The 27039-nt window shown below is 26.8% G+C and overlaps 2 protein-coding genes and 1 pseudogene across 3 annotated transcripts in view; all 3 read left to right on the top strand.

Annotated features, from left to right (window-relative positions):
• Positions 1-27039, top strand: part of LOC126896731 (uncharacterized) — a 395864-nt gene that overhangs the window by 65720 nt on the left and 303105 nt on the right. The gene's annotated exons all lie outside the window — the stretch shown is intronic.
• Positions 2895-3230, top strand: LOC126893990 (protein ZBED8-like). Its single transcript, XM_050664606.1, has one exon. It carries the CDS (start codon positions 2895-2897, stop codon positions 3228-3230), a length of 336 nt encoding a protein of 111 aa, XP_050520563.1.
• Positions 13660-15471, top strand: LOC126896734 (uncharacterized; annotated as a pseudogene).

Below are 27039 nucleotides of genomic sequence, written 5' to 3' on the forward strand. Positions count from 1 at the left end.
TTATGAAATATTATATTTCTATCTTGGGCTGATAATGAATAAAATTACATTTTCATGATCATCCCTTATGCTTTAAATCAGTATCAACTTTCAATTTTTAAATGGTAACCCTATTTTTTTAATATAATCAGATTAGATTCAGTTTTAAAAAAATTTTTCGTAAAAATATTTTAGCTTCGATGCGAAGCTGAGAAGGTATTGGTTTTACTAAGATGTGTTTATTTATTTATTTATTTTTTTGTGCCTGTTTTAGGCAATTTTAGGCAAAAGGCAATTTTAATGATCTTTGATTATTGAAACTATGCAAAAATTAATTTTTGGAATTCGTGTAACTCTTTATATTTGTAGGTTGAACAGCCTTATTTTAAAGTCAGACATAACAAAAATTAAAGAGAAAATGTTCAGCTTTTTATTTTTTAAATAACGAGATTACTGATTTTTAATGGTCTAGAGCAGGGGTCACTAACTGGCGGACCGCGAACATTTTTTTTATGGACCCTTATCCGTGTAGTAGTTTTTAAGTTTTTTTAGGGGAAATAATCTTTATTTCTATAATCATAAAGGGGGAAGCCAATGTTGGGTTGTTAATTTTAAATCCGATAGTAAATATTAAGATAAGAACGTACCGCCGAACGTCTTCATGTGTAGAAAGTATGGTGTGTGCTGTTAAACGCCGGACGAGTCGTGACCGATAATTTTCAAGTATATATATTAGACAAAATAAAAATTGTTTACTGCGCAGTGTCTGTTGACTTTCCGTTCGTATTTTGTACACCTAGGTACCTAATATTTTTAGTTATTGTTCGTTTTTCTAGTACGAAGTGAGTATGGACAACAAAATAAATATAGTTTAAAAAAACTAAAAATCACGCTTTTAAAGCACATTGAACTAAAATGTTCAAAATAATTTTTAAAATTAACTTGAAACAATAATGAACGAAAAATACTAGTATTATTGTGAAAAAAGCGTCAGGTGCTCAATATACAAAAAATATGGCATAAAGCACCCACGCTTTTTTTCACAATAATACTAGTACTTTTCGTTCATTATTGTTTTAAGCTTATTTTAAAAATTATTTTTAACTTTTTAGTTCGATGTGCTTTAAAAGCGTGTTTTTTAGTTTTTTTAAACTATATTTATTTTTCACTTTTTAGTTTCATGTTATGGTAGTAGTTAATATCAATATCATGGTTATAACGGGTAAAGGGGAATCAGGGTTCGATTTCGGAGAGGGAGTCTGAGAAACGGTTACCACATCCAAGGAAAGCAGCAGGCGCACAACGTAGTGATGAGGTAGTGATGAAAAATGACGATACGGGAATCATTCCCCGTAATCGGAATGAATACACTACATATCACTTAATGAGAATAAAGTGTATTAATATATAAGTTTTAATAGTAATTAGAATATATATATNACATATACGTATATATAAATATTAATATATATATATTAATATTAGCAGCGGCGGTAAGAATATATAATCTTCACATAATATCGCGGCACTTTCGCTAGAGTCGACGACGTGATGTCCGGCGTGATCCTCGGGCGTCAAAAGGTTAGCAGCGTAGATGAAGACGGTGCGCGAGTGCGGATCGGTTTGTTGACGTTGTCACTTTGACAACGGGAAGAAGATTACGTGCGGCCGTGCGGAACTTGCTGGACTTTGCACCGCGGCGTATAACGCGCGGTGTTGGTCAGTTAAATACTCATAAAATAGGACGACGGCTGATAAAGGTGGCACGAGTCGTGGGGCATCGTGTATAACGAAACGACGCGGGGCCGTGTCAATCACAATAAAAATTTGTTATACATATATATATATAATTGATGACACGCGCGCGTCTACGGGATGGAAAATATTGTTGTCTACGAGTGGTGAGCAGGGTGGGGTGAATGCGTTATGACCGTCTAGTCTCAAGGCCGTAGACACGTGCCGCGTGGAAAGTTACAAACATCCCACATACAAGTGAAACTAATATAAGCGTGTTAAAAAAGAGAAAAGTAGAAGCTGAAAATAGACAGTTTCTTCCAGAATGGACTGATTTATATTGCTTTACATTACCAGACCGAGTCGGAGTTCTACCTGTTTGTTTGATTTGTCAACAAACAGTAGCTATCATTAAAAATTCTAATATGAAAAGACATTTTGAGACCAAATACAAATTATTTAGTGAAAAATATCAGGTAGGAAGTAATTTACGTAAATCTAAAATTGAGAATTTATGTTTATCTTATTCAATATCGACTCAAATTATTAACAAGGCAATGAGTGAACATGAAAAATGTACAGAGACTTCTATGCATATTTCATGGGTTCTTGCCAAACATATGAAACCGTTTACTGATGCAGATATAGTCAAAAAATGTATGGTTGAAGCGGGAAATGCGTTTTTTGATAATAAAAATATTATTGAGACTATTCAAAATATTCCGTTATCTACGTCTTCTAACACACGAAACACAAAATATTAGCAAAGGAAAATCATTTTAATTTAATACACGATTTATCGACTACGGACTGTTATGCTCTAGCTATGGACGAATCGTGTGACAATAAAGATAAAGCTCAGTTGTGTATTTTTATACGGTATTTTGATATTACCAGTAAACAGTTTGTTGAAGAAATATTAACTATTTTACCACTGTTAGGAACCACATGTGGTGAAGAAATATACAAAGCTGAAATAGAATATTTCAAAAAATATAGATTAGATATGAAAAAACTTATTTCAGTTACAACAAATGGTGCACCATCAATGATTGGAAGTAAAAAAAGGTTCTGTTCAGAGACTAATGAATAGCACAGAATGCAATAAAATGATATTTTATCACTGCATTATCCATCAAAGTGTGTTATGTTGCAAATTAAATTTAAATCTCGATGCTACAATGGAAGAAGTGATCAAAATATTAAACTTTATTCGAGCTAAATCATCGCTGAAGCACCATCAGTTCAAATCATTTCTCGATGAATTTAAATCTGAGTATGGTGATTTACAACTCTACAACAATGTAAGATGGTTGAGAAAAGGTTTTGTACTTCAACGATTTTTTACAATATTAGATGAAGTTAAGTTATTTCTTTCCAGTAGAGATCAATTATGCGCAAAAGGCTATGTAGATTACCTTGATGAAAAAGAACATATCGTATCTACTGCTTTCTTAACTGATATATTCAAACATATCAACGATTTAATTTCAAATTACAAGGTAAAGGGAAATTAGTGTGCCATCTACTATCGGAAATCAATTGTTTTTCAAGGAAAATAGATCTCTTTTGTGATGATGTTGGAAACGAACGTTTGCACTTTCCTAACTTACAGACCGTTTTTGATGATAATGAAAGTATTGACGTCAGTCAGTTCATTAAATTTTTAAAGAAGCTTAAATCTGAATTTGAAGTTAGATTTACTGATTTCAAAAAAATTGAGAATGTAGTACAAATTTTGAACAATTGTTTTTCTTTACATCCCAACGACGATAGGAGTACTGAAGCCACAAGCGTTTTTGGCTCTAATAAAGCTGCCCTGCAAATAGAAATAATAGATTTCCAGGAAGACTTGGGATTAAAAGAAAAATTTATCCAAGTCCCGAACAATTTACAGTGCGATCAATTCTGGATGAAACACGTATGTTCAAATAAATATCCAGAGTTAAAAAGTTTGGCTTCAAAATTATGTTTTATGTTTGGTTCGACATATGCTTGTGAAGCAGCTTTTTCGAAAATGAACTTTATCAAAAACAATTTCAGATCTCGTTTAATGAATGATCATCTTAACGAGTTAATGCAGATCAGTTGTACAAACTTCACACCAAACATTAAAAAGCTCGTTAAAAATAAAAAATGTAATTTTTCTTATTAAATCATATTTAATATTTTCTTGTTTTGATCATTTTATTTTATTTTTTTTGTTATTGTTATTTGGTAAACGTATGAATAAATTAATAAATGAATACTAATTAAAAAGAAAAATGTATTTATTAACGTATGTAAAAGTCATTAAAACTGTTAAGGACCGCAGCCAGTTTGGTAAGTTTCAAAACTCCAATGAAATTAGTTGATGACCCCTGGTCTAGAGGCACGTGTTAATCTTTTCATACACATGTCAAATGTAATCAGCTTATTTTTATATGTAGTACAACATTTTCAGAAGGTAAAATTTCGAATTTTAAATATTTGTATTATAAGAGCCACTAAAATCAACATGACATGTGATTTCAATGGTATCTTATGAAAAGGAAGCTTCAAGTGGTATAACATAATTGAAAATATAAAAAGTGTTTCGAAGAAAAAAAATTCATTATAACTGTATACATTTAATTATGTTGTACTCGTATTTTTAAAAAATACCTGAAGGTGATGTTAAAAAAATAGCTCTTGGGCAATTTAATTGTGTAATAATAAAAGCTTAAGCTATGCTTTCATGCTAGCGTGGACATCCTACTTTAAATGTGTATATAATTGTAAAAACTATGTATCTAACTCAGAAATTAAACACATTTTTCATTTTTGTCTGCAGGAATGTGCATTATCTATTGTGAAGCATATTATTAAATATACGCTTGTACACAAAATTTTTACATACGGGATAAAAATATGGTTTATCTCCAGATGGTTACAGGTGTAATGACCTGAAGTGTTAAATTAAAATTAATAATTCTTATCACTTTTGACTTGGCTAATCATGGAACACTCGTAGTTGACATACGATAATGTTTCTAACTTTTGTAATAAAGATTAGAGATAATCATTTTTGTAAAAAGCGTGTTAAACGTTATTATTATCCATCGAAAAGAAATCGCGTACTGTTACTAGTAAATAACGTTAATAAGTATTTACTCCTGTACTTTACAAAATATGGACTAACATTAGTAAAATGTTAAAATTTTAAATTAATAAAGAAAAATTGTAAAAAAAAATCAAAATTTAACAAACTTCAAAATACTGTGTAAACGTTACTACTGAATTAAAATAAGAGTTTTTGGTATCAAAATTTTTCACTATAATTTATCTATAAAAAATATCTTTTAATAAAAAAATTAATTTTTAAAATATTTTTTGTAATTGCGAAAAATAACATAAAACATATTTTAAATAGAGTTCTATATTGATTAAAAAAAAAAGTATAAAATTTTATGTAGATCATAAGTTCTTTGAATTGTCAGTTAGATCTGTTCCACTCTATATAGCTAATTTTGATGTAGTATTATAAAATAGGCTGTTATGTGAATTTTTTTTCACGTGTAACGTTACGCTACAGCTTTATTGCCGCTTATTCAATTACAAAATATTAAAAAAAAAATGATCAGTAAACAATTAATCTATACTAACCAAGTGGTGGCGGGTAGTATAAGGTACACTCTCACTGCCTATTCAAGTATCATTTACTTTCTTTCTCCCTGTTAAATCAATTATAATAATCTAGTGATCGCAATATTCATTATTTCATTTCTAAAATCTTATGTTATTAGTATATTAAGTTTTCAACGGTGCTCATAACAACGCGTTATCCACCGTAATCAAAATTTAATATATTAAAATTCCTTTTAAAAAGTTAGTTTAATCTACAAAGGTGATCATAACCTTCGTATTATCAATCGTGATCAAGATTACTGACTATTCCTAAAAAGTCCCCTTAACTCTTTGCAACGGTGCTCTTAACAACGCGTTACCAACCGTGATCTAAAGAGTTATACTTCCCTCTTTATCAAATTTAAGTAGTTCTTAAAATAAGACTGATATGATAGGTAGTTGTTTAGAATAGATATGTTCGTCCTTTCTAAAATAAAACACAATAAGTTGATTATTTGAACAAATTTGTGTTGTGATTTCGTATTATTGATAAAATTCAGTTAAGTAATATAAAACAAAAGAGTAGAAACGTTTCACACGTCACTGTTGGTTGTATTGTCATCGTCGTTCAATCGTCTTATATTATAATCTCACGCTATGTCATATTTTAGTAGTAGTCTATTTTACTTTTACTGAATTGTTCTTTACTCAATTTAAATTGTTCTAATACTTTTGTTTAAACAGTAATTAAATATTATTTTGACATCTTTCCATTCAACAAGTTAATTGTGTCTAAAATTTTTTTTTTTATATACATATCCGATTTATCTCCAAGTAGATTTAGGTCACTGTGTGGTTTGTTTTTAGTGAACTATATTACCTTGTTAGTCAATTTTGACCGGATATAAAATAAAAGCCTATAAAATAAATTTAGGTACTTGCAAAACTTAGACTAATCCGAAATAATATAAACACTACGAGAGAAATATAAGGTGGTTATAGTGGATATTACATAGTTTGAATAATTGTTTGAATCATAATTCTGTAGAAAATTTAATTTTTAAATTATGACTGTTTTTTTATATCCAATTAAATTGTGTAATAATACAAAGTTTTTTATTATTATTTGCCTTTTAAGATACATTCAACTTACTTGACGTGGCTTTACTCATCGACATGTAATGATCTAGACAAATATAGACATGTGTTAAAAACAATTAACTCCTAAAGTTTTTTTCGATAATTTTAAAACTTTAATATAAAAGTAATTTTGTAATGCTAGTCATACTCTTTCAAAAATAGTTGTAATTTTGTTATTTATACATTTATATATATATATATATTTGGTCTATATTGGTATAATATAATAAATAATTAGACAAAACAATTTCTTTTAAAAGAAACAACCATGCTATATTATTATTAATTTTAATATTACATATTTTACTATAATAATTTATAAAATGTGATTCTATTGTAAATGAATTTTTTAAATGTTTATTACACATACAGGTTATTTAATCAATGTCAAGAGTAGTAAGGTGATATTCAGTAGGACCAAAATATCGCGAAGTCAAAAACTAAAATTTCCTATCTTCATAATTGGGATTTTCCGGTTGTCCACTCCAAATTATACAAAATGTATATTATGCATAAATGTATAGTTTGGTCAACGACGTTTTACAAATCTATAAACTTTTGATGTATTAAATAATAAGGTTTTTATTTTTAAATTAATGCACTCATAGACTACGATAAATAATATTTTTATTATTTGTTGGTAATATTAAAAAAAAAAAATTATCTATACACCTTGAATCTGATATTAATCTAGTTAATCAGTAACAAAAAATGGAAGAAATTCTATTAAAACTAGAAATTAACAAATTATCTCAAAATTAGGAAGCCGTTGAAAATAGTAAAAATCAGGATTTTTTCAAAATTTAAAAATTGCAACTATTTTTTTATCATAAAGTCAGATTTGTAAATTATTAACTAAAAATTGTAACATATATTCAACGAGACAACGTGCTATATTTAGATAGGCTATTCATGAAAATCAAATGGAATACTTGAGTTCAATAAGGATTTGAACGAGAATATCAAATTATAACGCATGCTTATAACTCAATAAGTCATTTTCTTAAAAAATTTTATCAACCCAATGAAATTTTAAAAAAAGTTCTAAAAAACGGCTACACTGAAAAAAAATTCGGTCGACAAATTTTTTAATGTTAAATCAATCATATTTTCGTCACTGGAACAAAATATCTGTTAGCTGGATCAATATTTTATTGTACTAACAAAAATTTTTGTTAGGCCAACAAAAAATGATTGTCGGCTTTATATAAATAATAGATTTGTTGATTTTACTAAGGTTTTTTTACAGTGCATTTAAAAATGCTGAAAAAAAATTTTGTATTCCTATACGTTTCTGGTGACTCACTCCCGCACCGCGCGATTCGAATTTTGCCTGTACTGGTTTGCATAGCATTCAATGAAATTAATTCTTTTGATAGTTGTGATGGTATACAACAATTACGTCTGGTGGTAGCTGAACAAGATGACTTACTCCTAGAAGACGTCATAAACGTGATCAGATGAATATTTAAGTTTAGTTTAAATTTTATTTTGATATGTCACCCTTTAAATGTCAATGTCCGTTCTCCCCGAAGAATCTTCTTCTTCTTCGTTCATCTTCTTATCTTCCAATATAATTAAATTTAGTAATAAATTTTTTTTTTTTCTTAAAAAAGGCATGTTAAAAAAAATAAAACGTAGAACTATAAACGTTTGTCTTAATTAATAAATACAGTACCCTAAAAAAAATATATAGAAATAATTTTTTACGAAATGAAATTTTAATTGTTAACTGTGGTCTGGTACATCAGCCGTAGTGAATAGAAAACTGTATTGGATCGTGCGGCTAAAAAAGTAATCGCGCGAAAAAAATTTAAACCGTGCCTTGCGAGAGAACTTCTTCAGACGTGCACATAGGAATCACAAATTAAGATTGCGTAGATTAGTCTTAATTACTTAAGATTTGTAAAAACATCCTGGTCTACTCTCTATACATTTAACTAGTTAATTTATTAAATAATTATCTAATTAAGAAACTAATAGGTCGATAACAACTTTTAGACTAGTATTTCAGATATTTTTATGATAAGTATACCTATGTAAGAATCTAGGCCATATAAAGCGCTGCCTTATATAACTAGTGATGAATATAACAAAACCTGAACCTCATCTCCAGCAATTATTTTATATCATTAATAAATACCAAAACACTGGTCCAATAGTTGTTATCAACGAGTTATTTATTTAATTAGTTCATTTACTATTTTATTAGCTTGCTAAATATGTATGCTACTATTTGAAAAAAAATAAAGTCAATACCCTTATATTGTATAGGAGATAAACATGAAAAATACTACATGATGGATAAATATGCAAATAAAATATATCGAAAGTAAAATTCTGAATATTTATTTTATTTTTCGATTAATTCAGTTATCAATGACAAAAGAATCATTTTGTATAAAAATTATTAATTTTTTACCATTATGGATAACCATAAATACAACAGTTGAAAAAAAGACTAAAGAAAATAATTTCTGAAAAATCAAAAATTTTAATTAAAATAATAAAATAATCAAATTTAAGTATTATAACTTATAGAATATTCCTCTTACCATTATGATTTTTTAGAAGAAATGTACACTGTAAAATGCAAAAAAAAACTTGAAAAGAGTTTAATGTATTTAGTTGAGTTAAAGAGTTTTTATAGTTATTTTATATTGACTAGAATGAATTATTTATTCAGTTGCAATAAATTGTTATTAATTTTATTATATTTCAATGTTTGCTTAAAATTATTACCAATAAAGTAATATTAATTATAAGTATAAATTTTTTTTTAATTTGTTTTCACTTTTTTTGATTAATACATAAAAATATTTTCTTTGCATTCGTATATAACTTTTTATTTTTAATCCCATGTATACTTTAAAATCTGTGAATATGAAAACAATAAATTTGAGAGTTTAAACTAATTTGTAAATTTTCAATTTACATTATTAAAATATGCTATTTTATAATGTCAAACAGTATTTTTAATAATATTCATGAAAACTATGAATGTTTCTATCGGGGATCAGGGGCAAATCAAAAATCTAGTCCAAAAACTGGAATTTTAAAAATGGAAAACTAAAAACGCTACCAGAAAACAAATCTACCTATAGATTTTTAAAAACCAAGACCTATAAAAATAAGTGTCAAGGTTTTAGTCCCAATAATTTTAGTTATACTGAATTGTAAAATTATAAATTGTGGTTTAATTGAATGATTTCTAAATTTATTTAAAATAAATCTCGTGACAACAAATGTCTTTTTAATAAGCAGATGATGACTATACAGGTTTATATAATGATTCCATTTTTGAACGCTATTTGTATTATTAACAATTATTGTCAATGAATTATAAATATTTAGAACTAATATAAATAGGTATTTTACGACTGATATTTTATTGTTGACGGACGTGAAATATTTTATTGGCGAATATGATAGTTAAAAGTATTCACAGAATTATACTTTATAAAAAAAAACAACAAATGATTGATTGATTTAATTTTAGTTATTAAACATTAGGCCGGTGTGTACGAGTTCTGTTTATATGTGATTAATCTAATGACATCCCCGTATATATATATTTTTTTTTTGATAAACAAAAATAGTCTGTAATTTTTTCTAACAGTATGTTTCAGCATTAACAGGGCTGTCTTAAGGCCGGGGCTAGCGGAGCTTCCGTTCCTTGACTGAGACTCTTCGGTTGGGTCCTTCACACATTTAATAAATCCAATTTTTTTTTAAATACAACGAGTTACGTATATTACTAATATAGTTTGAATTTATTTGACAATATTATATTATTCATTAATTAAAATAAGTACGAAATACTTATATAGTATAAACTATTATAATAAAAGTGAATAGTCTATATAATATACTTAACAAATAATATATATAAGTTAGTTAATTTACTGTAAAGGTAGTTGGTAAAAATACTTTACGTATGTTAATATTTTAAAATGGTAGAGGTCACCGGCTAACAGTATTGTAATTACCTTCGTGTGGAAACCTTTTCATTTTTTTGTAGGCCCCATCACCATGGGTATTATTATCACTATATTCACAAAAAATGGGCTGCCGTATTAAATCTACAATGAAGAATTATTATAATTATTACGTAGAAAAATAACTATGGTAAGTATTTTTTAAATTGCCATTTTTACATAAATGTTATTTACTATAAAAATGTTGATATTATATTACATAGTTAAATACAGTAACATATTCAGCTTTTTTTCACGCCTAAGCCAAATTATTATGCCATTCTATTTAAGAACCGATTTTTGGTCTTCACCTTAATTTAATATTATTATCTACACATTGTATAATAATGCGGGAATTTAAAAGACACATCAAATAAAAATAATTGTTATTAATATTTGTTATGCTAAGACAGAGGCAGAGGTGTAGTTTTAGATTATTTGTTGGGTGGAAGTGGGTAAATACATCCACCTTCAACCCATTATTTTTATTATAATTTGTTTCCTAATTATCTGAAGAGAGTAAAATAACACTGTTACTCTAATAACAGTTATTAAAAGTTCTTATTATAACGTGCGTCTTTTATGACTGATTTCTAACTGCAGTAGGATATTGCATTATTTTTATGGAAATAACTATGAAAAATTCATTAACAACTTTACTTAAACTATTTTTTCCAAATAAATAAATTAGAAAATTTAAGATTTTTAAAATATCATTATTTTAAATAGTTTAATCTACAAAAAGGATCAATTTCTATTTTAAATTTCAGAAAAAATTATAAACATTAATTTTTTTGCATTAGGTAATGTAAAAAAGTCATATGTTTCTACAATTATTATAATGGCATCATTATTTATTTATAAAACAAATGTTATTTGTACCATAACTTGTAATTTATTCACTTATCTAGCAACTTTAATATAATGTTTTTTAGTACATTTTGATAAGACGACAATAAAATAAAATTATTGTTATTTATGAATCCGTAAAAAAAATGATAATGATTGAATGATAATGATTCATAGTAAGGGAAAATTAGGTACACATGATTGACAATAAATTTGTCATGAAAAGTGGTTAATTTAAAAAAAAAACTTAGAAGAAAATGTTGTTAAAAATTTTGCAATTTATTAGTTTTTAAATCTCTAACAATTCTTTTAAATTTTAAATAGCTAAATTTCCATTAAAAATTACTAGAAACAATAAACTTTCCATTCGTATGTTTTTTGTTAAAATCCAATGAAACACCTGAGTACAGAATAAGTTTAAAAGAGTCTACTCACACGTGTAATATATTATTTTTTCATTTAAATGTTTCGGTAAAAATTGCGATTTTGTAATTTTTTACATGGTAACAAAATACTCGTTTCATTCTAAGTTTTTTTCATATTAAAGCTTTTTTAATGTAATATATAATTTAAAAAGACGTTCTGATTATTGATTCTCTATGAATAATCAGCCTCTTAAGTAAAAAATGTTGTAATTTTTGTAAGAATATAAAGGTCATATTAAATTTGTAATGTATTATCGAAAGCAAAACATGTTTTGTATCAATAAATTAGCATAAAGTATAAATTTAAATAATTGTATTACTCATTCTTAAATGTTTGTTGGAAGTTCATAACTGTGATAAAAAATAAACGAATTATTACAGCGCAACTAGTACGCCAAAGTTCAAAGAGTATTTAAGAATTGGGAGCCAGTTTTTTTTTTTTATATGTTCTACTTAGGAAAATAATATTACATTATTAATTACTTCAAATAAATAATGCGTAGGTGTTAAAATTAAATATATTTAATTAATCATATATAATGAATAAAACCCAGCACAGGGGGGTCGCGGCACAGTGGTGACGTGGCATAGTTGGATCAAGTATAAAGATATCTAGCAGTGAATAAAATAACTATCATAAAAAACGCTTCGATGCAAATCTTTAGATAGTGTTTAATTCCAAAAGCTACATGATTTGCTATTTCCTTATTTATATCATGATAAAGTATGTGGAATGAAAAAGGGATATAAATATTATTTCTCACAAAAAATGTTTTAAGCATTATAAAGTTAATAATGTAAAAAATAAAATCNAATTGTGTTGATCCATACAATTTCCAATAAGTTTTAAGCATTATAAAGTTAATAATGTAAAAAATAAAATCGAGAATTTTCACAAAAAAATAGCATTTGGTAGCCATTTTAACCGTTAAGACAAAATAAAGTCCGAAATTTTTTTTTCCATAATAAAGATCATTACATTTAATTTATGATATATATAAAAGTGTCAGTATTTCTGAACATTTTCAAAAATTAAGTTGAAAAAGTTCTTGTTTCTGTATGCATTTTTAAGATTTAAACACCCCTCTTATTAAGGAAAATGGTCCGATTTAAAAAAAAGTACGTCAAATGAAAGAGGTATATAAATATTATTTCTCATAAAAATATTGTATTGATCCATACATTTTTCAAAAAATTATAGCATTTTAAAGTTAAAAATGTACAATATATAATCTAGAATTTTAACACAAAAATAGCATACGGTAACCATTATTACTGTGAAGCTAAAACCAAATTTATCAATGCATATTACTTTGCTCTTTAGTTATATACTTCATTAATGTGAAAAATTAAATGCAAACTAGTATTTGATAATTTTTTAACAGTTAATAAATTATAAAATTATTATATTGCTTGTATACTTGTATTCTTGGATATTTATATTTTATCAGTTATAAAAAATTGATTATGAGTTCTTTTGCAAAAAAATTTGTCTCATTGTAAATATTTTTGAGTATCTTGTTGTTGACGATTATTCTACATTTTAAACTAATAGTACTGTTCAAATAAATTATGAAAAATACTTTTTATAATTAATAATTTATTTCGGGATAATATACTAAATGATTTTTCGGTGTTATTAAAAATTATGTGTTCATCTATTTTCACTAAATATTTATAATAAATATTTTTATTGAATATCTTAATATTTTTGCTTTAAAGAATACAAATATTTTTCTTCTTTAAAATCATATTTTCATACATGAGTAAACCTCATAATTGAGATTACCTCAAAATTATTGTAAAAGCATTAAGTTTTACTAATCATATCAATACTATACACAGTGATTCATTTATAATAACCTATTTAATTAATTGAAAAATAAAAAATAATATTGATTATTTTTTTATTAATTTCTTTTTTCCGTGTTTTTCTCAATCTCAGTATAATTATAGTGTAATAAGTCTATTAGCATACAAAAAACCTAATTGAAGCTTTGATTTAATGAATACTTTCATTATAGAAATTAATGAAATCATTAAAAATGGATTAACTATTAGCAAAAAAAAATTTTAATTTATTATTAAACATGGATGTAGTTCATGTACAGCAGAAGGTACATTTACCAATAGTCGTATGGCATACTTAGACATGAATGCAAACTTACGCACTGATAAAATGTTCAGAAGCAAACAAGACGAGGTTTATTATAAAGATTCCAGTCCTTTAGAAGATCTACCTATTGATAAATCTAAAACAGTTGTTTTAGATTATATGCATAATATTTGCCTAGGAGTAACTAAAAAATTGCTTACATTTTGGACTAAAAGTAATAAATCAGTTCATTTATCAAATTCTGAAGAAGTTTCAGCTGAACTAATCAATTTAAAACCTTTTATGCCTTCAGAATTTTCTAGACTATCAAAATCTTTAGAGGAAGTTGAATTTGGAAGGCTGTAGAATTCAGATCTTTNACCAAAATCTTTAGAGGAAGTTGAATTCTGGAAGGCTGTAGAATTCAGATCTTTTCTCTTCTACTTTGGGCCTATAATTTTAAAAGGAAGACTAAAAAATCATCTTTACAATCATTTTATGCTCTTACACTGTGCTCTTCGACTTCTAATTAATCCTGAAGTATGTTATTTTCATAATTCTTAAGAAAAAAATTTCTTGAAGAATATTCTGACTTGTATGGACAGGAGTATGTGGGATACACTGTCTATAATTTAATACATATGACAGATTTTGTTTTATTTCATGGCGAATAGATGCCTTTAGTGCATTCAAATATGAGAATTACTTTCAATTTTTTTAAAAAAATGGCAAAAACTTGAGGTATCCACTCCAAGATATATATAACAGAATCATCGAACAAGTTAATACTGATACCAAATGAACCCCTTAAATTATCCGATGTTGAAAAATGAAATGAAGTCTGCAAATCCAAATTAATCACACTCAAAAAAATTGATTCTTAAAAATTTTATAGTAAGTTCAACTAATATTAGTGACAAATATTTCATTTTAAAAAATCGAGAATTAGTAGAGGTTAATAAGATTATAAAAGATCTCAATGGTCAGATATCTATTGTTGTAACTCCATTAAATTATTCTGCAATATTTCAAAACCCTTTATCATGTTACTTAATAAAAATATTTTATTCTTATAATGAGCAACATTTAATACCCAAACAAATTAACTATAATTGTTAATGCGTAATCCAAAAAGAAGTTGGCCGCACGGTTTGTTGTCGCGTCGTTTAGATAAACTGACGAACACCACACAAAAAGAAAGAGTTAAGTTCCACTTTCCGATTAAAGTATATCTTTATATATGCATATATATATATATCTATATTCTTATGCTTATGGGTACTGTACCGCACAAAGAAACCGTAAAGAATGGATCAGCGTTAAAAAACAAAACGAATAGAATAAGTCTCGTGCGTAGCGAAAACCGATTACCACGTACGTTGGAAAAACAACACACAAAAAAAACCACACCAGTTGAGGTGTACGTCGAAAACGGAACAGAACGCAATATCGGTAATCCATATTCGGCGGCGGCCTTATCTCAGTGTCAAGGGCGGGGAGACGACCGATGACAACCGATTGTCATATTAATAGCTGGACGGCTGATATCGAGAGAGACACGGGTGAGCGCCAGCCTAGAGCAAAAGGCAGTGCCGTGTCATTGTTTACAATACAAATGTATGTATATACCTACAAATGAAAAGTCTTTAGTTGTAGTTCTTCTACATGAAATGCAGCAATAAAAATAAACTGCTTAATAAATAAATTCAATTTTTACCTTTCTTAGTTTATAACTTTACTATACAATTAATATAATATTACTATTAATTTAACTTTAATACATAATTTACATAATTTCTATTAGTAAGTTGTTACATTTTTTAATCTAATCGAAGTCTAATATTTAGATCTTATATTTTTAAATCTAAATCTTATGTATTGAAACATGTAATAACAGTATCATAAAACCCTTAAGTAGTTATCAACTGCTATATAAATTGTTCATAGTTTGTATAGTTATCAAGCAACATCCTTTGTATTGATATTTTTAAAACTCATTATTTTAATTATTATTTATTAAAAATTACTATTATTATCAAATATGTATATTTAAATATATTTAATGATATAAATAGGTTTATTGCGTAATTTATACCTTATATATTTATAATTTTGCTGAAATTATTGATACACACTACAAATTAATTATCTACTTTGGTTATTTATACTTCCTATCAACATAAACTTTACTGAGAAAAAATTGTATCGAATAATTAATTAATTTTAATTGTATAAATATATTTACACAATTGACTATGTATATACATACCCAATTACTCTTTGCGACATCTATATGAACTCTTTTTTAATGTGCTTAGAATACTCGCATTTGTCACATGGCTGAGACTTATCTATAACGTCTATGCGTGTACTTTTTAATTATCTAAAGAAGTCACAATGTAACGTCACATGGATTTCGGTTTTGTTACATGGCATGCAAAAACTTCACAAGTCGGGGTTATTAAGAATCGCCAGTACTTCTTAACAACTAACATAGGCACTAGAATGTAACATCACACTTCTCGAAGTGATATCACTGAGACATATCCGAGATGAATATTTGTACACAGAGTGTACGTTAGGGTGGTTCTTAATTTTCATTTTTTTAAATTTGAACAGGCTACCCCCGGAATTCGTTCAAAACTATAAAAAAATAATTTGTGTAACATTTCATTAATTTTGGTCAACCCTAAGCCGTGCCTCAGAGGGTTAAAAATTTAATCATGAGGGTAGTTTTTCAATGATTGAAGTTTATCTCAAAATTTATGACTCTTACATAAAAGTTTATAAGAAAAAAATTGTAGATAAGAATATTTTACATAAAAAAGTTATTATTGAAAAAGTCATAAGTCAAATATTTACCTCGCAAAAGTTAAAAGTTCAACAAAATTGAATTCCTTGTACTATTTTTTCAACTTTTTTTTTTTTGTATATTACCGAGTCTCGGAAATCAAATTGCCCACCTTCTTTGCTTTCCTCCTGAGTCCCCAGTACCGTTTCACAATTTTCCTCGATTAGTATATACAGTGCGCGTCTACGTCACTTGCCGAGGACTTGAATGTTAGCTTGCCTATACGGAACGCCTGTACTCATAAGTCATCGAAACATTCGTTCAAACTTAATCATCAGTGAGCGTATCATAATGTTTACACTATTAAAAGTGTAGCAATTGAAATCAATTTTACTAATTTGTATAAATGTAAATTAAATTTATAAAATAATTTCTTTATGTAACTCAGACAAATTGTATTATTCCTTGAATAACACATATTGTTATATAAAAATAAAGTTATTCCGGATTATTTTAGTAATAAAAATAAAGTTATCAAGTGACCATTTAGAGTTAAGAAAAGTTAAATTGCCAAAATTAAAATCTTTTTACTCGAATTATAGAAAATACATAGTTTTTATTATAAAATACTAACGGTCCATACCAACATAAAAAATACTCCATGACTGATAAATTGCATATTACATCTTAAAAAAAATGTTTAATTCTAATATAATTTTTATTTTACAAGAAATTAAATGGTTTACAACAAGAATCAATATCTGATCAAATTAGAATAACTGATAAGACTGATAATTAATCATTATTTATAAGAAAAATATTCATATAATAAATATGTCATCCCTTTATATTTTGTTAATTTCACGTGAGTTTTTAACTAATTTGTCTACCATAAAATTTTTGAAACTTATTTATGTCGATTTACACATTTTTTTATTTCAATATCTCAAATACAATTATAAAAATATAATATGCAACAATAAAAAAAAATGTATACGAAGAAAATGGAAATTTTACAAACTTTTACAACAATAAATATAATTTTAATTTTTCTGGCTAAAAGTTTTAATGGCCAATATATTTTTCGTTTTACATAATGCAAAAGCGATTGTCTATTACAAATTTATTTGTTTTTATATAAATTTTTCTTCTTGTTTCCATGACTACAAATTTATATTGTTTATGTTAATAATTTTTAACAGTCACGGGCGATTTAGGCGTGACACGGAAATTTTCTTAAGCCCGAAAACCCCACAAAAGTTGCCCAAAACCTCTTTAATATTTGATTTTTAGTCAGACATTTAATTTATATCTCTGCACAAAAAGTTAAACATGAAAATCAAAACCAAAAAGACTATAAGCCATCTAAAAACTGGACATAGAAAATCAAATTCCATTCTGGTCAACATACGTTCTAATCCTCATTATATTGGCAAACGTCCAAGTAAACGTAAAATTATAAAATTTTATAAAGATCTTTTAACATTTTATGAAGACGAGGATACAACGATTCAAAAGCCTGAAACTTCCAAGACGTTTCAATCAAAAAAGACACTTAATGTTGGCCATGTTAAGAAAATTACTAAAAAACAAACAACTGTCAATAAAAGTCAAGTAAAAAATTCTGATGCGTTAATTTTGAAACGTAAAAATCAAACTCGCAATAAGTCAAACGCTAAGATATCTACTAAAAACAAATCAAATTCAATTAATGTGGAAATACCATCTGAAGCTGTCAAACATATGAGTAAGATTAATTTATTTTATTTTAATATACAATTTATATATTTTACATAAAATATTTATAATTTTTGAATCAATAGATCCGATTGTATCGATCGAAAGAATTTCACAAGACATTATAGACTATTATATGTCAAGTAAAAAAACTAATGCAGACGAAATAGTAAATAATTCTGGTGAACAAGAAAATGTAAGAATTAACAATTCTGAAACCCACAAGATGTATCGAAAAAAGAATAGAACTCCTGTCATCAACATACGTTTAAATCCTCATTATGTTGGCAAACGTCCAAGTAAACGTAAAATTATAAAATTTTATAAAGATCTTTTAACATTTGATGAAGACGAGGATTCAAGGATTCAGAAGCCTGAAACTTCCAAGACGTTTCAATCAAAGAAGAGACCTCATCTCGACGACGTTAACGATTCACGTAAAAAACTTAGATTAACAAATAAACATGAAGATAAAGTAAGTAATTCTTATACTCTTAATTTAAATCGTAAGAATAAAACTCCTGGCGTGTCAAACGTCGAGATATCTACTGAAAACAAATCAAATCCAATTAATGTAGAAATACCATCCGACAAAGTCAATCATATGAGTAAGTGTCATTTTTTTTATAATAATATATACACGTGCATAGAATGAGTGGGTAAAGTATGTCAGCTGCATCACATTCTTGATATTTTGTGTCTTGCTAATATTGCGATTTAAAACACTATACGGCCCCAATATGTATTGAAAATTTAGACTGGGGAAATAACCTAGTTGTCTCCACCCAAATGACGCCTTTGTTTTTCTTATAAAAAAAAATCAAATTCCATTGTTAGAATATATATAATAGTTTGATAGTAACAGCTAATTAATCATTCATTTTATACTATTATTAAAAATATATAAATAATAAATTTTCAAATTTTGTATTAGTGTATTTTAGAGTTATATTTTGTTTTAATGTTTCAAGTAATAAATTAATAAAGTATATTTCATAGAGCTTTAGTTTTTAATAATTAAATTTAGTCTAATTAAGTCACTTAATTACACATGTAACACTTAAACCATGACACGGCTACGGCGTTGTCACACGTTTGACACCCCGCGGTCGTATCAGCTCCTTCTCAGCCACCGCACCACTGTAAACCGGACCGTAACACAAACGCGTTATCGTCGTGGTGTAAAGTCCAACAAATGCCTAACGTCGAATACCCCACCGCAATAATAGGTTGATAAGTATATATAAGTAATACGTCGAGTAAGTCATCTCCGTGACACCGTTCTGATCGTATCGCTCGCCGTCAGCTCCACAGAGCCGAACACGCCGTTTGGACATTGTGCCTTCCGCATACATAAATATATATATATTTTCTGTCAATATTACTTACTGTGTTTTTGTTTTCTGATATTACGCCCCCCAGGGCAATATATAGTTTTGTTCAAGACACCAATAAATAATACAATTGTTATTTTGAACCAAAAAGCGTTGTGTTTTTTTTCCTAGTATTATAATTACACGCGAGTGCGGTAAAGTACCAACCCCAACAACCATAAAATAATCTAACATTTAACTAACATTTTGGAGGGTGCTAATTGGATTTTATTATTACCCCAAACAATTATACAGGATGTCCAACTAGGTTAGACATATTTTATTATTTTTGATCAAATAATAATTTCGTTGAAATAATAACTTAATATGTACTTGTCTTAAAATTATCATCAAACCACAAAATTTTTTTGTAGAATAAGGCTGAATAATGGATATTTTAAAATTTTGAAGAAAATAAAATTTCAACAAAATTATTGTTGTATTATAAGTTATAAGTCATATCAAAACATACGTAAATTAAAAAAATATTGGGGGTAATTTTGTCAAATGAGGGGCTTAGCACCTTCTTGTTTCTTAGTTGCGTTTATGACAAGAAACCCTAAAGGAGTTCCTCGAAAACTCTTCTACACTAAGTTTATTAAGTGAATAGCAAAACCACGTTACTTTAAACATATTTTTCATTTTTGTTTTGAAAATACACATACGAATTCTTATGAAATTATCATAGTAATATTTATTTTTATATATTCTTTTTTAAAGTTCCAATGGTGTTTGGTTTGAAAAAGATTTCGTCATTTTATAATAATATAATTACTTTTTAATATAAAAATAATTTATTTTGTATAAAATTGTTATCAAAAAATTAATTTATAATTTTGGTATTTATAGATCCTTTTGTGTTGCTCAAAAGAATTCCGCAAGAAATTATAGACTCCTATGTGTTTAATAAAACAATTAATACAATCGAACTAGAAAAATTAGTAAATAACATAGAACTATCTAACAATGTTGATGGCATAAATANTAATAAATAATATAGAACTATCTAACAATGTTGATGGCATAAATAATTTTGATACACCAACTAAAAATCCTACGAAAAATAAAAAGTTATCTACGAATAGCTCTACAAATGAGTATTGATGACTTATAATTGTTGAAAAATCAACACTGTTGTATTATAAACAACTTTCAAGTTGGTAATAATTTTTGCGCACTTTCGTTCATCAATTTTCAATTTAATGAATAGTTTCGTTTCTATCATTCATTTTGTACATTATTTTTTCTATTATATTTTTTATGTTGTTCTAATCATAAAAATTGTTTTTTTGAATTTTTTTTTTATTTAAGATCTAATGAATATTTTTGTCATTGAATGTTCAATGATTACACGATGCATATATTTTTTTTATTTAAAGATTTTTTGTGGTATAAATATTTTTAATTGTTATTTTTCAATTATGTAATTCAATTAAATTTTTTAATATATTTTTGTACTTATTTGAAATTTGTAATTATTTAAATAAATAGCGATAAGATAACATTCTGCTAAAATATACTTAATAAGAACAAATATGTTTTTATTTTTATATTGTACAAATAATATTTTGTTTATTATATTATACTACATCATAATTAATGTAGAAAAGAAATCTAAAAAGTAATAAAAAATTAAATATATATATATAGATATATTATTTAATTTAAAGATCTTTATTATAAAGTAATAATCAATACTTAATGAAATTTGGTAACAAAATGAAAACAATGGGCGTATTTATTTTTGCGTAGATTTTTGCGATTATATCCTAAAGTATTAACGATAGGAAAATATATCTTATGATAAAATATTTTTTGAATTAAATTTTCAATAAGATTTGTCTTTAGTATTTTTTCCATAAAACGGCTCATTCGATCACAAAATAAAATTTCATTTCTAGAGTTTTTTATTATAGTATCATACGTTTATATTGACAAACTAATAAATTATTTTTGTTTGTTGATTTCTACAAGGTATAAATATTATCGAAATAGTATGGTCAGATTGGACATTACCTTCTTAAAAATACCTATTATTATTAACTGTGTTGATTACATACGATATCATAAACTACAGCATTTTAGTTCATATCTTTTCATCAATAATAAACGTTAACGTTTAACATTGAGGTTTCATCGAGATAATCTGTAGTCTGTGTATTTTATGATTTTTTAAACTTAATTATTACTTTTTTATTTAATGGAGACTAAAAGAAATTTACGAATAAGTATTTATTTAATTGGTAATAGTTCACATCAACTCGTTGGATGTAAATTACCATAAAATAAACAAGTTTTATCGATATTATTTTTTAATATTCGAGAAGTTAATTTGAGTGTTCGTGATAGTGCGCGTTTAGTGATCGATGAAACATTGATATTCTGGCAAAAAGCTCGAATACCTACTAAAGAAGTTCGTAATTGTTTACCAAAATTAGAGGAATTGTACAATACATGGCGTAATTTGCAAAAAAATTCAAGTCGGTGTACAAATCCTCAGATAGATAAAGAAAATAAATTTGTACAATGTTTTGATGAGCTATTTGATATTGCTCATGCAGTTGCATTAGACATGATGACTATTGATATAGACAAGCAGTTTTAAATAAGTTAAAAACAAAAAGTTCGTACAGGATCACTTATTGGCGTTGATGTAACTTACCAAAAAAAAGAATTTGAGCAATTTAAAAAATTAAAAGAATTTGAGAAAAAAAGATAACTTAATGAAGATGAATTCAACTTAACTAGTAAGTATTTTGAGTTATAAATAAACAATGAATAGTATAGTATTGTTCAGTCATATGCAATTTTTATTTAAATTTTAGCTAAAACTGTGGAATTCTGTTCTACAAGCGACGACACAGAAGAAAGTTTGCCTGATGATTGTGAGTTAGATTAAAATATTACGATCTATAAATTATCTACAACGATTTATACATCATTATATTCATTAATTTATATTGTTTTATAGTTGTAAACAATGATTACTTCAGNTAATTAATTTATATTGTTTTACAGTTGTAAACAATGATGACTTCAGTAATTTGTTTGATGGCAATGTTAAAAAAACTAAAGATCAAATATTAAATTTAGAAGATATTAATTTTTCACCGGGCCCGTCTAATAAAACTAATGTTTTGCCAATATCAAGCTCCATAAATCAAAGAGGTACAATAGACATAATGACTGTAAAGTTATCTTCAGCATTAGATAGGTGCAAAATAAGCGACCGAGACGCAGTGCACATTATAATTGCAGTGGCTGAATCATTAGGGCATGATGTCAATGATATCATAGTTAATAGGTCATCAATTAAACGACATCGTGAAAAAATACGTTGGAATTCAGCTACAAAAATTCGCGACAAATTTTTTGTGACTAATCTCAATGCCTTATTTTTACATTGGGACGGCAAATTATTACCTGATTTATGTAGTAAACAAATATTTGATAGACTACCTATAATTATTTCAAATAATGGAAATGACCAACTATTAGCAGTACCAAAGATGTTAAACGGAACTTCTAAGTCACAGGCATAGGCTATATATTAAACGTTGGTCGATTGGGGTTTAACAAACCACGTAAAAGCTATGTGTTTTAATACTACAGCCACTAACACAAGTAAATAAAACAATTGTTTATTATTATCTATTTTATTCAGTCAAAGTTAAACGAAAATTATTATTTTTGTGTAAAAAATCACCGTTTTTCGTGTTGTTACTTTTACTTAAAACTATATTAACTATTATTTATAATTTTGTATCCTTCAAAATTTAATTGAAAAAATAAAGGATTGAAGGTACGTGTGTTTTGTTAGAACAATGGTTAGAAAAAAACATTTTATACTTTCCGTGTCATCATCATATTTACGAGATTATTTTAAAATGTACATTTGACACAAATTTTGGTATAACTTCAGGACCGAATGTCCCCTTATTTCTTCGTTATCAAAAGTCTTGGCCAAAAATTAATACTGAAAATTACAAGTCCGGTATCGACGATCGATTTATTTTTGAAAAATTGCAAAGTTCTATTGATCATATTTTAGAGTTTTGTTTAAATCAATTAAAACTATCCCACTTTAGAGAATATTATAGAGAATTTCTTGAGCTAACAGTAATTTTTTTAAATGGAGTTCCGCCTAGTGGTGTATTATTTAGAGCTCCAGGAGCGATTCACCATGCTCGATGGATGTCAAAAGCGCTTTATACTCTTAAAATATTTATTTTCGTGAAGAATTCAAGTTGACACAAAAAGAATATAATTCAATCTCGAGTATATGCATTTTCTTGGTTAATTTATACATCAAAGTTTGGTTTAATGCACTAATTGCTGCTTTTTCGCCTCGACAAGATTTAGAATTATTAAAAAATATTTTCCAATACAAAACCATAGATGGAGAATTATCTAAAAATTTGTTAACCATTTATGGTATTTAACTTCAGACAACATTGCTTTAGCATTTTTCGATAAACATATTCCACACGAGACAAAAACTAAAATGGCATTTAACATTAAAAGAATTGATACTGAAAATTTCGATGGGGAAGAAAATTATGTCATAAAAAATAAACGCATATATTCATTTATTCATATTATATACTTCAATGAAGTATCAAACTTTATAAAAAATAAAAAAATAGAAGATTTTGTGACAAGTAAAACTTTAAATTTTTTTGATCGATTTAATATTGATTATAGTTTTATGGAAACAGACCCATCTATATGGGAAAAAAATTCAAGTTATTGCAATGGTCAAGAAATTATCAATAATTTAAAAGTAGTGAATGATACTGCAGAGCGTGCGGTAAAATTAATGGAGGATTTTAATAAGATAGGATCTAAAAACGAGGAACAAAAACAGTACATATTACAAGTGGTAACACGATATCAAAAGCAATTTCCTAACAGTAAAAAAGCTACACTAATGGGATAAATTATTTTTATTATTTATTCATTTTTTATTTATATTTCTATAATTTATANTTACAAGTGGTAACACGATATGAAAAGCAATTTCCTAACAGTAAAAAAGCTACACTAATGGGATAAATTATTTTTATTATTTATTCATTTTTTATTTATATTTATATAATTTATACATGAATTTGGATATTGTAAAATATTGTAATCATTTATAATGTGTAAATTTTATATTGCATTATTTATAATTATTTAAAAGATTAAAAAGATTCGTTGTCTTTTTACAATTATTTTAGAACGAAACTTATTATTTAAGTTTAAGTTTAACTTATACTTATAAATTAAAAAATTCATAACTGTTTTTTTTTTTATAAAAAATATGAAATATTTAATTTAAAACAACTTTTACTCAAGCATTTTTTTTATAACGCAAACGCTTCATCGTATATATTAAAATTGTTAAAATTTCAGAATTTTACTCTTAAACATATATCTGGTTGAACTTTTAACTTTTGCGATGAAAATATTTGACTTATACTTTTTTAATAATAACTTTTTTATGTAAAATATTCATATCTACAATTTTTTTCTTATAAACTTTTATGTAAAAATCATAAATTTTGAGATAAACTACAATTATTGAAAAACTACTCTCATGATTAAATTTTCAACCCTCTTGAGGCACGGCTTAGGGTTGACCAAAATTAATGAAATTTGACACAAATTATTTATTTATAGTTTTGAACAAATTCCGGGGGTAGCCCAATCAATTTAAAAAAAAAAAATTCTGCATCTATACATTAAGGTCAATCCTAGTATGCGTGTTCAAAAGCCCTTTGATGATTTTCTGTTCATAACCAATTAGCTCCTCTTTTTTAATAGATTTGTCTGTGACGCTATTATATCGGCGTAGTTGTCAACGAATTGTACCAATTAAATATTCAGAGACATTTACGTAGATCCCTTGCGTTTTGTAGGACGGATAGGACGCGTATAGATATAAGTTGTTCGAGCTGTCTGAAATTGCCCCCATTGTGTATATTATACACTGTATAATATGCCCCAGAAAGGAAATTTCAGATAACACTGTTTTAAACTATTTTGTATGACATGTAAACTCGTGTCATTCTAATAGTTCTAAAACTTTGCCTAAATAGTCTAAATGATTTTCTAAACAATTTGAATAAATTAATCATCCGGATAAACTTGAAGTCATTTAGATAACCTTTAATTATTTCGTTCATAAGACTTACGAAAGTCACGGGGCAATTTTTAAGTCCAAACGATAAAATGCGAATTCGAACAAGCCCCTTTTAGTTCTAAACGCTGTAAACTTGCAGTTTTGATTTAACCCTTAAAAGTATATAGTTTCATTCTTGCAATTTTCAGCAATATAGTAATAACTTAGAGAAAATTTTACGTAGACTTATTATACTGATATTATAACGAGTCCATAAAATGAAAAATAAGTAGAACTATCGGCGAAATATTTATTAATAACAGATATCGTCATCTAAACAAAACTTGGGCAAATTGATAGTTGACAGTATAATTATTTTTAATCGTGAAAATAATACTTGTGGCCTAATAAATATGACGTGTAAACAGATATTATTTTTTAGAGAATTTACACTAGTTATATTTGCTAATAACTACAAAATAATAAAGATTGCAAATGTTATACAATTATACGCGTTTTGAGTTTATATTTAAAACATGTTTACTTACATTTGTTGCTCGTGTAAAAATAAAAAAACAATTGATTTTACTCTTAAAACAAGGCAAAATTTATTTTGCTTGAGTACTTTAAGTATATAATTAATAGTATAAATTATTATATAAAATAATATCTTAAATAATACACGAAAGAAATGTAAAATGTAAAATAAAAATGAATCATGCAATTAGATGTTAACGAGTGTTGTCAATAACCCGATTTTAAGTCGAGACTCGTGTACATTTTCGCCCTGTCATGATAAAAAAAAAATTTATAATCGTGTCGTTTAGATTAGTTAAGGCGTACGCGTCCGAAAAGGCTACATTGTTTAATCGTCTGTAGGCTAAGCATAAGCGAAAAGTCCTTCTTCTAAGAACGCTAAGTTCTTGTTGGTCAGTACGATGCTGACCAAGTCGATACACTCGGTTCGATTAGCTCTACGTCGTTTACCATATCATCGATAATTTTGTGCTTGTGCATTGGGTAGTGGTATGGTCTTAGCGAGTGTCGAGTCTTAATCATGTTCGGTTAACTTTGTGCGACCCAACCGTGTCGTTAAAAACCGCAGCGTAATTACATTTCGTATGCGTTAATTGTGTTCGAGGGGCGCCGGTTGTGCTGACTGTGACAAATCCGGTTGACGGGTTGTATGTTGTGTGTCCAACTAGCGGTTGTACGTTTCTTAGCGCCTAAGTGTATCGTTCCTGTCGG

Source organism: Daktulosphaira vitifoliae, unplaced genomic scaffold (assembly GCF_025091365.1).
Source record: "Daktulosphaira vitifoliae isolate Bord-2020 unplaced genomic scaffold, ASM2509136v1 Scaffold_1, whole genome shotgun sequence".
Classification (NCBI taxonomy): Eukaryota; Metazoa; Arthropoda; class Insecta; order Hemiptera; family Phylloxeridae; genus Daktulosphaira; species Daktulosphaira vitifoliae.

Bases quoted from the DNA above. Each gene is read 5' to 3' on its own strand.
- LOC126893990 (XM_050664606.1), top strand. From the start codon at position 2,895: ATGGAAGAAGTGATCAAAATATTAAACTTTATTCGAGCTAAATCATCG.